Raw genomic sequence first — 14,231 nt, forward strand, 5'->3', positions numbered from 1 at the left:
GCAAATGGAGGGGGAAACAGTGGAAACAGTGACAGACGATTTTTGGGGGGCTCCAAAATCACTGCAGAGGGTGACTGCAGCCATGAAATTAAAAGACCCTTGCTGCTTGGAAGAAAAGTTATGACCAACCTAGACTGCATATTAAAAAGCAGAGAAATAACTTTGCTGACAAAGGTCAGTCTAGTCAAAGCTATGGTTTTTCCAATAGTTACATGTAGATGTGAGAGTTGGACTATAAAGAAAGCTGAGCACCGAAGAATTGATGCTTTTGAACTGTGGTGTTGGAGACGATCTCCTATGAGATCCAATCAGTCCATCCTAAAGCAAATCAGTCCTGAATATTCACTGGAAGGAGTGATGCTGAAGCTCCAATACTTTGGCCACCTGATGCTACTCACGATGGCAACACAACATAAGGTACACTATAGTGGGGGGTGGGGAGCAAGAGGGGATCTGTATTCTTCAAAAATGTCACAAATTCCAAAGAAATGCTACAGTAATGTTTCAGATTAACAGAAGCTAACAACTACATATAATATCTAAACCTAACTGTGACTTCCCTGGTGGTACGGTGGATAGGAATCAACTGCCAATGCAGGGGACAAGGGTTCAATCTCTGGTCCAAGAAGACACCACATGCTTTGTTTCACAACTACTCAGCCCACTCGCCTAGGGCCCATGGTCTACAACAAGAGAAGCCACACCGCCCACAACTAGAGAAAGCCCTTGTACAGCAAAAAAAAAAAAAAAGACTTTGGGCTACCAAAAAGAAATTATTTTTTTAAAAAATAAACATATAAACCTAACTGGACCCTACACTAGTAAGGGGAAATACTACAAAGGACATTATCAGGTCGATTGAAAAAATGGAATTATGGATAGTGAAGGTGAAAGAGGAGAGTGAAAAGGTTGGCTTGAAGCTCAACATTCAGAAAACGAAGATCATGGCATCTGGTCCCATCACTTCATGGGAAATGGTTCGGGAAACAGTGGAAACAGTGTCAGAATTTATTTTTTTGGGCTCCAAAATCACTGCAGATGCTGATTGCAGCCAGGAAATTAAAAGACGCTTACTCCTTGGAAGGAAAGTTATGACCAACCTAGATAGCATATTAAAAAGCAGAGACATTACTTTGCCAACCAAGGTCTGTCTAGTCAAGGCTATGGTTTTTCCAGTGGTCATGTATGGATGTGAGAGTTGGACTGTGAAGGAAGCTGATCGCCGAAGAATTGATGCTTTTGAACTGTGGTGCTGGAGAAGACTCTTGAGAGTCCCTTGGACTGCAAGGAGATCCAACCAGTCCATTCTAAAGGAGATCAATCCTGGGTGTTCATTGGAAGGACTGATGCTAAAGCTGAAACTCCAATACTTTGGCCACCTCATGTGAAGAGTTGACTCACTGGAAAAGACTCTGATGCTGGGAGGGATTGGGGGCAGGAGGAGACAGGGACGACAGAGAATGAGATGGCTGGATGGCATCACCGACTCGATGGACATGAGTTTGAGTGAACTCCGGGAGTTGGTGATGGACAGGGAGGCCTGGCGTGCTGTGATTCATGGGGTCGCAAAGAGTCGGACACGACTGAGCAACTGAACTGAACGTAAATTTATGAAGTTGGCAACTATACTGTAGTTATGTAAAAGAACATCACTGTTCTTCATTGAAGCTTTCAGAGGTAAAAAGCCATAACTGGTCCTCCAGTGATTCAAGAAAAAAAGAAAAAATCACACATATACAGAGAGAGAAGCATGCAAGTAATAAGGCAAACGGGATAAAATGTGAACAATAAATAAATTTAGATAGAGTATACAGCTGTTTCTTGTATTATTTTATTCTTATAACTTTTTGTAAGCTTGAAATTAGTTCCAAATAAAAGTTTAAAAGTATATATGTATTCAACTAGAACTGCACTGTCCAATACAGTAGCCACCAACTATATAAGGCTGCTGAACAGTTAAAATATGGCCTGTCCAAAGTTAGATATGCTGTTAGTGCAAAATACAAACCAGATTTCAAAATATTAGTATAAAAAAATCTCATCAGTAATTTTTTAAATATCTCAGTAATTTTTATGTTGACTATATGTTGAAATATTTTAGATATACTGGGTCATGTTATTGACTATATATTGTGTCAGAAGAAATTCATTTTAAAAATTAATTTCACCTCTTCACTTTTTAAAAAAATGTCTCACTGACAGTGATTGTGTCTCACTGACAGTGATTGTCTTTATTTGCTTGGTTGCGTTGAGTCTGAGTGGTGGCTCTCTGGCTCAGCAGCTGTAGCACACAGGCTTAGTTACTACTCAGCATGTGGGATCTTAGCTCCCCGACCAGGGTTCAAACCTACATACCCTGCACTGCAAGGCAGATTCTTAACCACTGGATCACCAGGGAATTCCCTCTTCACTTTTTTTAAATGTGGATACTAGAAGCTTTAAATTGAATATGTGATTCATATTTGCATTCAACACGAGGTAGATGGTCAAGAATCTCCAGGATGAGGTGTCACACAATCTTTGTAAGTTTCTGTCTCAATTTCTTTCTGCTGTAAGCAGACCTCAATCTCTAAGTCACTTGATTTTAAGCTACTTAAGGGTAAGAATCAGTTTTATTCACTGCTGTACCTCCAGTATCTAGCACATATCCAGTGTTATTTAATATTCAGTTCAGTTGCTCAGTCATGTCCAACTCTTTGCGACCCATGAATCACAGCACGCCAGGCCTCCCTGTCCATCACCAACTCCCGGAGTTCACTCAAACTCATGTCCATAGAGTCGGTGATGCCATCCAGCCATCTCATCCTCTGTCGTCCCCTTCTCCTCTTGCCCCCAATCCCTCCCAGCATCAGGGTCTTTTCCAGTGAGTCAACTGGTCGCATGAGGTGGCCAAAGTATTGGAGTTTCAGCTTTAGCATCAGTCCTTCCAATGAACATCCAGGACTGATCTCCTTTAGAATGGACTGGTTGGACCTCCTTGCCGTCCAAGGGACTCGCAAGAGTCTTCTCCAACACCACAGTTCAAAAGCATCAATTCTTCAGGTATCAGCTTTCTTCACAGTCCAACTCTCACATCCATACATGATCAATGGAAAAACCATAGCCTTGACTAGACAGACCTTTGTTGGCAAAGTAATGTCTCTGCTTTTTAATATGCTATCTACGTTGGTCATAACTTTCCTTCCAAGGAGTAAGCGTCTTTTAATTTAATATTAAACACTTGTTTATTGAAAGGGAATATGCAAAGAATGGAGGGATAGAAGGAAGAATGAAATCATTCTTCTCTCTGAGTCTGTTTATACTGTAAACTCCTTCCTAGAATGAAAGTAACTCTCTTCCTCTTCTAAGCATCTTCTTCAAAACCCCATCCCTCCAAGGAGACTCTCCACTCACACAGGTTCATTCTGATCAGTTCTCCTCTGTACTACAGGCTTCAATTTCTATATAATTCACTTTGGCACTTAATCATGTAAGTTCCCTGAGAGAGAATTTAGATCTCATACTTTTCCCATATTTTCCACAATGACTGGCACAGTGCTAACCATATTAGTTGAGGAGCAGAGGAAGGTGGGGGGGTGGATTGAGAAAATTTAGCTTTAGTCTCAGTTCTGACACCTACTGTGTTGCTTTAGATAAAATACTTAATCTCTCCCTTTCTACTTCCTCACTTTTCAGAGAGACCCATTAAGCATAAAAGAAGACTTCTGTTTCCACAATTCCAGAATTAAATTCATTTTTTCTTCAGCAGTGTTACCAATAAAAGCAAATCTAATACACTTAAAGATCTCAGTTAAATCAGAGTAAAATCCCTAAGAATGAAATGGCAACAAAGTTTATAAACTGCCTTAAGTAATAAATGCTGGTGTCTTTCCAGCCATGAAGCTCTTTAAATCCACATTTCTCTTCAAAGCCTATTAAGCAAAACAATCAATACAAACAGAGCTACCTCAATGTTGTTTTCTTCTTTTCAGACTTTTACAAGCCTCAAAGAAACACCTTTTAGTAGCTAATGGAAGAAAGAAAAAACAGAAACTAAATTTTCTATGAAGTATCCTGGTACCTTATCGGTGATGTTCAAAGATTTTGAGTTACAACCGAGTATATACACAGTTTCCTTTTTAAAGTACACTATTCAGAAGAAAGGAGAAGGCAATGGCAAGCCACTCCAGTACTATTGCCTAGAAAATCCCATGGATGGAGGAGCCTGGTAGGCTGCAGTCCGTGGGGTCGCTGGGGGTCGGACACGACTGAGCGACTTCACTTTCACTTTTCACTTTCACACATTGGAGAAGGAAATGGCAACCCACTCCAGTGTTCTTGCCTGGAGAATCCCAGGGATGGGGGAGCCTGGTGGGCTTCCGTCTATGGGGTCACACAGAGTCGGACACGACTGAAGTGACTTAGCAGCAGCAGCAGCAGCAGCATTCAGAAGAAAATTACAAGAGTTGAAAAGGTCATGTAAAAAACAGAATGTTAAAAAAGTATGCAATTTAATTTCAAAGCATGACACCATTTCAAACAAATCTCTCAATAAGTCACCTTCAGTCAGTTCAGTTGCTTAGTCGTGTCCATTTCGACCCCATGGACTGCAGCAGACCAAGCTTCCCTGTCCATCACTAACTCCCGGAACTTACTCAAACTCACATCCATTGAGTCAGTGATGCCATCCAACCATCTCATCCTCTGTCGTCCCCTTCTCCGAGTCACCTTAGTTTTAATCTTATATCTCATGACCTCTTCGAGAAATAAGATTATCAAGGTGGGAAAAAATAAAATGGTTGCCATGGTACATAAAGATTCAAGTTACACTTGTCAGTAAATACCACCTGTGGAGTTTAAACTAGTAATACAAATTACAAGGTTTCTTTAAGGATTTATCCAAATGCTCCTACTAAATGGTGAGCATTAACACTGACCCATCTATAAGATTAGAGCCGAACAGGTTCACCTGCTACAGCCGGAGCTACCTCTGCAGCCTCACCTCCTATCAATCCCTGCACATCATTTGCCTACCTAAACTTATTTTCACACTCCCCTTCATATTACATGCCCATTTTATGACTTCTGGTCTAGGCAGCCACAGTTCTCTCAGCCCAACCTGCCCTCCCCTCTTTTGAGCTGCAAATATACCCTCCTCCCAGAAGCTTTTCCAGATGGCACCAACACCCTCCCAGGAAGTGGCCCCCAGGCACTATTCATTCTTCCATTACAAAGCACTTCCAATACTTTTAAATGGCCATTCCCTCAACCCGCTGTGAATTCTGAAAGGAGGGCCCATATCTTATTTAACTGGTTCCTAGGCCCCTAGCAGATACTTTGCATTTACTGCCACTCAAGGATACTGAAGGGGAAAAAAAGTAGTAAGCTATGAGATGCAATTCAAACTTTCCTATAAAAGAATATATAAATTTAAGACAGTGATTTTCAGCCAGGGCAATTTTGCCCCCAGTGACATTTGGTAAAGTTTTCAGACATTTCTGGTTGACACAAAAGTGGGTAGGGGATTGGGGTGCGGGGGGGTGCTATGGCATCTAGTGGATAGAAGTCAGGGATGCTGCTAAACATCCTGCAACGCAAACGACAGCCCACTACAACAAAGAATTATCCGCTCACAAATGTCAATAATGCCATGCTGCCAAGCGACTTATAACATCTCATCAATAACCAGAATAAATTCCCATCTTGTAGTTTCACCTGAAACTTCTGCAGCCATTGATGTGTATGCACCAACACTCAAAATGACCCTTATACAACTGTAACGCTTAAAAACACTAAACCAAGAGTACCTGAAAGCTGTTGTATTTCTGAAAACTAACCTATGACTACTAGAAGCTATTAAGTCAGTAAACACTTTATTTATAAACTTCAAAGCAAACCACAAACTATTGATAATCTTCAGCTGTGGAACTACGTTACAAAAAAATCTGAGGCATGAGGAAATGAGTTCCTTCAGGTGTGAAAAAAGAAAACTCTCTAATCAGTGCGAGTAAATCATGCACAGATGTCTTTAATGTTGAACTGATGGCCAGAGTAAAGCGCATGCCCTTGCTACTGACAAAAACAGCACTTATCAAGATTTAAAAAAACTGACAAAACATTGCAAAAAACCATCAAATGTCAATACAAGGTGGCAGATACAGAAATTAACTATTTCTCTCCCTGATATATGACCTAGTTTCACGTGACTTGACGTTTCACAAAGCTCTGCAGGCACAAGGACACTCCCTTTCTATACAGGGGATGACTCAACTCTCTTTAGCACCTTCCTGGACTGCATACTTCAAGTTCAACAAACTCCTTTTGTGCTTAGAACTAGTCATCCTTCTCCCTCAGGAACCAACTAATGGGTTCGGCACCAAATTTTCAACCACTTACCTTTTTGTTGCACCCCCATTAGTCTCAAAAAGAGTTTTAAAATAGCTAACCCAAACAAAAACTTGAGTTAACAGTAACTCTTATAGAAAACATGTTAACTCTTATTCTAGGAACTGATTCCTAAACAAAACACCTCCAGCTTTCCAATAGTCAATCTTTATATCTTAAGGTTTTTCCAGATCTGAAATGGGCACATCACTGGCAGAAAGTAAAGGGGCAGTCCGTTAGATAAAGGTTACAACTGATTTATTCTTGGATAACTCGAAAAAGGTACTAGGCTGGCAGAGGAAAACGCATTTTTAATTGGAGGAGACAAAAAGTTGCCAACTGTGAGTAATATCTTCCTCCGCAGCTGACTTTGCCAGTTAAGTGTCGGTACCGCCACTGGGCCGACGCTAGGCCAGGCTTCAGCACATCACCCTGCGGGGTCGCCCAGCTGAGATCACGAAGCCGCGCGCGGCAGGTGCGCGTCGTGGAAAGTTGCGGGGCACGCTGGGCGGGGCGCTGGGGGAAGAGGCGAGCCCGCCTGCCCCGGGCTCCCACCGCGCGTTCTCCGGCCTGGCGTGCGGATGGCGGGCCGGACCCGCAGCCACTCCAGGCTCTGGAAGGAACGCGGCGGCACCACACCCTCCCGCGCGCACTGACAGCCCGCGCGACAGCCGCGCCGGGGCCTGGGCGTGCGGAGCCGCGGGGGGCCAGACGCCCGGCCCCAGCCTGCTGCCCAGCCGCCGCCCCGCCCCAGCGGCCCGCCCCCGGAGCGGACGGCCGAGGCCTAACCGCCGCCCGGGCCGCGGGGCCTAAGGAAGGAAGGAGCCCGCGCTGAGGAGGGGGCGGCTTCCGCGTCCCCGGCTCTCCGCTCACGTGCTCCTGGAAAGACGGTCTCTCTTACCCTCTGCAGAATCCTCCTCAACATGGTTTACACAGCACCGGCGCCGCCGCGGGGACTCTCCGAACCTGCCGGGGGGCCGCTCACTACTCGGGGGTGCGCGGGCGGGAGGGACTGAGCCGGGAGAGGACCGGCAGGAGGTCGGGGCGAGGCGGTGGCGGCGGCCGCTCGGGCGGCCCCGACTTCCCCGCGAGCTGCTAGAGGGAGCGCGCCCGAGAGAGCGACGACGGAGCGAGCGAGCGCCGCCCCCGCCAGGTCTTCCCCTGTCACTGACAGCTGGGCGGACCCTCCCGCCGCCGCGCCGCACCGCCCTCTCGGCCTGTCCATCCACGGGAGGCGGGGCTAGAAGGGGCCTGGCCCGCATCTGCCACCAATCGAAAGGGACGGCGGCGTGGGGGATTGCGTGACGGACAGGCGGCAGGACGTGGGCGCCGCCGCCTCTCCTTCCGGCTGGTTTGGGGCCGCCACGGCCGCCGCGCGCATGCCCGCGCTCAGACCCCGTACCCGCTAGGGGAACCGCTGGGGGTCCGTGACCGCGACACCAAGAGGGATCTCGGGGCAGGTACCTAGACTGCACCTCAGACTACTCTGTAAAATTTGTCAATGTGACCCTGGCCTTGACCGCTCCTGAACGGGACCGTCATTTTTGTGGAAGCGCTCAGTCCCTGGGTGGAAGCAAAGGAGAGAATCACAGACACGATTAACCGGTCTGATAGGCTTCTGTCCCCTGGTCCAATCCCTGGCTCCTTTCCCTTCTCCCTTCCTGCTCCTAATTTCAGCCGAAAGGAAAGTAAAGAACCGGAAGAAACGGTCGGAAGAAACTGGAATTTGAATTAGCAAGACAAGTTTGGGGTTGACTGTTTTGGACTATAAACAATATTTAATGGGGTGATGTTAACATGTTGCACTATCTAAAGCCCATGCTTGGTCCATTCTCCTAAGGAATTTTAAATCCTCTTCTGATAACAGATGTATATGAAGTGAATCGACCTTAATGCGTCTGTTTCATAGATTAAGAAAAAATAATGAGGTCACAGATAAACAGTTTGCCAAAACAAGGACGTGGACTTGGAAGTGAATCTGGAACTGACTTCCAGGCACGACATCATTATTTACACTCAAAAATCACAGCTGCGAAATCCTGCCATTCTGCCAGTATTTACAAGCTAAGAGGTTTGACTTTATGGTGGGGAGTGGGGGTAGGGACTTTCAGTTCAGTTCAGTCGCTCAGTTGTGTCCGATTCTGCGACCCCATGAATCGCAGCACGCCAGGCCTCCCTGTCTATCACCAACTCCCAGAGTTCACTCATGGAAGCCCTTAAATAGGGAAAGGGAGGAGAAGAATGCAATTAACTTGCTGGGAGTGCCGATCTGAAGTCTACCAAGCAATGAATGGAGTGCTTATTAGAAAATACAGATCTTTTGAAAAAACGCAGCAAATATTATTTTCCAATGAATTAAGGTTATAAATGTTTTGTAAAAATGCAAATAAAGCATTATATGATGCAATATGTTGTTTCTATCCAAACGTCTTTTTAATGTGTGTGTGTCTATAGTGCAGCAAAACAGTCGTGCATACAACTAATATATTATTAATCACTATCGGTGACAGTGCACTTAAATATTTCCAGGCAAACAGAGCAAAGCAATGGTACTTTATTGTCAGACAATATGGGAAATATTTTCATCAACATAAATGTGATAAAACTGTGATATAATAAGTATATATTTGGTCCCTGCCCTTGAGTAATATGCTGAGTGATAGGGTAATAAGAGCATCTTTTGTTGTAATGTCTGATTTTTGACCCTGGTTTCAGACACCAGAACTTCTAAGACCCTTGGAATCCTAGAGTCTTGAGTGTCTTTTTGTATGCTGGTGAATGGTTGGGTGTCCCTAGATAGCTTTAGGGTGGGCGCTGATCTACAGAAAAACCAAATCATGATTATAAGGTTGGAATTTTCACCCTCCAGTTCCCTTTCCCATCAGATCTAAACCCTGGTCCTGGTGGTCGTAAGAGGAGGAATTCAGTTCAGTTCAGTTCAGTTCAGTCGCTCAGTCGTGTCCGACTCTCCGCGACCCCATGAATCACAGCACGCCAGGCCCCCCTGTCCATCACCAACTCCCGGAGTTCACTCAAACTCATGTCCACAGAGTCGATGATGCCATCCAGCCGTCTCATTTTCGGTCGTCCCCGTAGTACTGAAATTGTGCTCGTAGTGTGCTTTGTATGGCATGTGAGCTAGTTTCAGACAAAGCTGAGTTCTCTTGGAACTTGCTCTCTCCATCCCTTAAAATGGGATAATCTTAGGCTTAAAGGGAGACTATGTGAAACTGGCAGTTGCTATAGTAATCGCTGGCTAATATTTTTGTATTTGGGAGGGATATACCAATAGGTTTCTTGCCTCCTGATTGATATTTTTCTCCCCTTAAGGCCTGTTGCCAGTAAAGCTGTCTTCATCTATGTGGATCTACAGAGTTGGGAGAGAAAGAAAAAGGCAAATGAAGACAGGAGGCGCTTTCAGGTGGAAACAGCTATTTTTGTTTTTGGTGATGCTGCTACCTGGCATATAAATGACCAATAAAAGACTCACGGATATAAAAAAAAATAAAGGTTGGAATTTTCAAGTCCACATTCCCCTCCACCTTCTGGAGGGAAGAGGAACTGGAAGACAATCACCATTGGCCAGTGATATAATCAATTATACCTATATAATGAAACCTCCATAAAAACCCTTAATAATGAGGTTTGGAGAACTTCAGATTGACAAACATCAAGGTGCTGGAGGATTACCTGTCTGGAGGGTATGGGGAAGCTTTGCACCCCTTTCCCCATACTTTGCCCTATACCTCTCTTCCATTTGGCTGTTGTAGAGTGGTAACCTTTGTAATAAACCAGTAAGAGTAAGTAAAGTATTTCGTGAGTTCTGTTAGCAATTATCTGTGTATGTGTGTTTAATTGTTTCAGTCCTATGGACTGTAGCCCACCAGGCTCCTTGGTCTATGAGATTTCCCAAGCAAGAATACTGGAATGCGTTGCCATGCCCTCCTCCAGAGGATCTTCCCACCCCAGGGATCAAGCTCACATCTCTTATATCTCCTTCATTGGCAGGGGAGTTTTTTACCAATAGCAACACCTGGGAAGTCCTGTTAGGGATTATAGCAAATTGTATAAACTGGGGAGAGTGTTGTGGGAACCCCCAATTTATAACCAGTTGGCCCAAAGTACAAGTGACAACCTGGAACTTCCAAGTGGTATCTGAAGTAAGGAGCGTTTTTGGTGGCACTGAACCTTTAGCCTTTGGGGTCTGTGCTAACTCTGGGTTGTTAGTACCAAAACTGAATTAAATTGTAGGATACCTGGGTGGTGTCTGGAGAATTGGAGAATTGCTTGGTATGGGAAAAAACACACATTTGACATCACAAGTATTGTAAGAAAGAAAGGAAACAGCTTTTTACATTTAAAGTGACATTTGTTTTATTTTTTCAAAAATTAAAGTTGCATATTGATGTCACATGCTAAGGCCTTCTCCACTGAAATTCTCCAGTGGAATCTTTTGACTAATAGATTCTCATCTACTGCTTAGCAAAATGGGTTATTAAAAAAAACCTATATTCTTCCCTGCAGCTTGTGCTAACTCCATCACTGGAATAATATACTAGAGAACTTAACTACTCCAAAGGAAAATAAGCAGTGGGTGAAACTTCATCATGTAAAAATATCCTTCACTATAATCTAGCAACTTCCCACACAAAACAGTCCAATTTAACGTAGCCTAGCAAATAGCAAGTGCATGCATGCTCAGTTGTGTCCGACTCTTTGCTTCCCAATGGACTGTAGCCCACCAGGCTCCTCTGTCCATGAGATTTTCCAGGCAAGAATACTGGAGTGGGTTGCCATTTCCTTCTCCAGGGCATCTTCCCAACCCAGGGATCAAACCCGGAACTCAGGCATCTCCCACATTGGCAGGCGGATTCTTTACCATTAGCGCCACCTGGGAAGCCCTCTGGCTGCTAATTTCTATCCATTTAACTCTTTTACACCCATATTTCACAAGTTCTTTGACTCCATCGAGACTTCCAGTCATTGGCCCTTCTTACTTTCTATCAGTCATTTCCCTTCTTCTTGTTGTTCAATCACTCAGTTGTGTCCGACTCTTTGTGACCCCATGGACTGTAGCATGGCAGGCTTCTCTGTTTTTCACTGTCTCACGAAATTTGCCATTTCCCTAGCATCCTTATTTCTAGCAAAATCCAGCTTAAAGCCTATGATCCAACTTTATAGCACCCCCACCCTTTGCAAACATGCTTAACTTCAGCTCTCTCTTCCTCCATTGTTTTCATCTAGCAGAACCCAAACATGACTACCCAACTACTCCATGCTGTACAGGAGCAGCTGAATATCATTAGAGGTACAAATATATAGCTGGGGCTATTGGACTCATTTTACATTAAAAGTCACAGAGCTCAAATAGGCACTCAACATTGCCCAGCAGACTCCTTTTATGCTTTTCTCCTGTCTTCTTTCTCTGGATGCCCCATGGTGGCTTTCATACCTATAGTTCCTTCAGTCTATTCATTTTCTTCTTAACCCACTCCAATCGAGCTGCCTTCTCATCTACTCTGATGAGACTGTTCATATTAAGATCACTAACAACATACATGTTGCCTAATCCAGTGACAAATTTATTTTTTTTCTTTTACTTTATTTGACTCTTATTCACACTGAGAACACCAGATGGTTCTCTCCTTGTTTTATTCTTGACTTCCTTGACAGTTTACTTTCTGGTTTTTCTTCTCGATGACCATTCTTCCAAGTACTTGTCTGAAGACTTCTCTGTTGCGTATCTTACGGTGCCTCCTTAATGTTCTAAGACCCGCCTTTCATCTATCCCACATGGCCTAGAAGTGATCTCAACTAGTCTGACTTTAAATTTCATCCATTTGCCAGAGTCTACATCTCCAGTGCTGAATCTCCCCAGGTTTCGGACTTTGATAAAAAACCAGCTACTTTGTTTTTCTTGGATATCTAACCAGCATCTCAAACTTAACATGGCCCACCAAAAACTATTTCATTTTTATCTTCAAAAGTGCTCCTTCACCAGTTTTCCTGTCTACCTGTCCTTCCCCCCAACTACTTAGTTGGAGCAAACCAGAAATCTTGGCATTATCTTCTGTTTGTCTATCTCATCACTTCTCCTCTCTACATCCAGTCCAGCAGGTCTACCTCCAAAACATACACCAAACCTGCCACTTCTTTCCATGGTCACCCCAGTCCACAGCACCTTCAACTCCTGTCCAAACAACTGGAAGTATTTCCTGGTTGATCTCCCTGCTTTTCCTTTGACTTCCTTATAATCTGTTCATTATACAGCAGCTAGAAACAACTTTTTTTTAAATGCAAATTAAGTAGCATCACTGTCCTCCTTGATTGTAGCTTCCCATCACACTCACAATAAAGTCCAAATACCTTATCCTGGCTCACACAACCTGTTGATCTGGTCCCTCCTGCTTCTCCGCCTTCTACTTAAAACACTTAGCTTACTTTGCTTCAGCCTCCTTGAACTGTTTTTTCCTCAGTTGCAAAAAACTTACTCCTGCCTAGGCTCAAACAGTTCCTATTTAAGAAATGCTTTGTGATTAATTTCTTGGCATTCATATTGTACTTTAAAAGTCACCTCCTCAGAGAGACCTCCAAGGATCACTTCATCTAAAGTATTAACGGGGTCTCCAATCTATCAGATTACCCATTCTAATTCTCTGCATAGCAGAGAAAACTGAATATAAGAATCTTGTCTCTTGTTCCCTGCTGTATCCCCAATAATTAAAACAATGCTCAATCCACGATTAGCAATAAATAAATATTTCTTGATGAATGAGGAAAGGAAGATTTAAATGTTTTTGCCCCCACTAAAATTCATGCCTAACAGAAACAGATGAGATTGAAGAGGTGGCAAAAATACACAGGAAAACTATACAAAAAAGGTCTTAATGACCCTGATAACCACGATGGTGTGGTCACTCACCCAAAGCCAGATACCCTAGAGTGTGAAGTCAAGTGGGACTTAGTCACTATGAACAAAGCTAGTGGAGGTGATGGAATTCCAGCTGAGCTATTTCAAATCCTGAAAGATGATGCTGTTAAAGTGCTGTACTCAATATGCCAGAAAATTTGGAAAAGTCAGCAGTGGCCACAGGAATGGAAAAGGTCAGTTTTCATTTCAATCCCAAAGAAGGGCAATGTCAAAGAATGTTCAAACTACTGCACAATTGTACTCATTTTACATACTGGCAAGGTACTGCTCAAAATCCTTCAAGCTGGGCTTCAGCAATATGTGGTCTGAGAACTTCAGATGTACAAGGTGGATTTAGACATGGCAGAGGAACTAGGAAATTCCAACATCCATTGGATCATAGAAAAAACAAGGGAATTCCAGAAAAACATCTGCTTCTGCTTCATTGGCTACACTAAAGCCTTTGACTGTGTGGACCACAACAAACTGTGGAATATTCTGAAAGAAATGGGAATACCAGACCACCTTATCTGTCTTCTGAGAAACCTGTATGCAGGTCAAGAAGCAACAGTTGGAACTGGACATGGAACAATGGATTGGCTCAAAACTGGTAAGGAGTACATTGAGGCTGTATATTGTCACCCTGATTATTTAACTTCTATGCAGAGTACAGCATGCAAAACGCCAGGCTGGATGACTCACAAGCTGCAATCAAGATTGCTGGGAGAAATATCAACAACCTCAGATATGCAGATGGTACTATTCTAATGGCAGAAAGCGAAGAGGAACCAAAGAGCCTCTTGATGAAAGTGAAAGAAGAGAGTGAAAAAGCTGGCTTAAAAATCACCATTCAAAAAACTAAGATCATGGCATCCAGTCCCATAGCTTTATAGCAAATAGATAGGGGAAAGTGGAAACAGTGACAGATTTTATTTTCCTGGGCTCCAAAATCACTGTG

The 14,231-nt window shown here is 43.7% G+C and overlaps 1 protein-coding gene across 6 annotated transcripts in view; it reads right to left on the reverse strand.

Annotated features, from left to right (window-relative positions):
* The window catches only part of EEA1 (early endosome antigen 1), a 135,206-nt gene extending 127,712 nt beyond the window's left edge, over window positions 1-7,494 (reverse strand). For 4 of the 6 annotated variants that reach the window (XR_008681922.2, XR_008681921.2, XM_055396420.2 and 1 more), the window contains exon 1: window positions 7,265-7,494. Coding sequence is in view for 4 of the 6 variants with exons in the window: in XM_055396420.2 (XP_055252395.2) it covers window positions 7,265-7,288 (24 nt within the window). In the remaining 2 variants the exon portion in view is untranslated. The remainder of the gene's footprint in view (window positions 1-7,264) is intronic. The other 2 variants (XM_055396423.2, XM_055396422.2) reach the window with 1 other exon arrangement.
* Between the last annotated feature and the right edge of the window lie 6,737 nt (window positions 7,495-14,231).

The sequence above is a fragment of the Moschus berezovskii genome, chromosome 6 (genome assembly GCF_049115385.1).
Source record: "Moschus berezovskii isolate FMDL1 chromosome 6, NW_MosBer_1.0, whole genome shotgun sequence".
NCBI lineage: Eukaryota > Metazoa > Chordata > Mammalia > Artiodactyla > Moschidae > Moschus > Moschus berezovskii.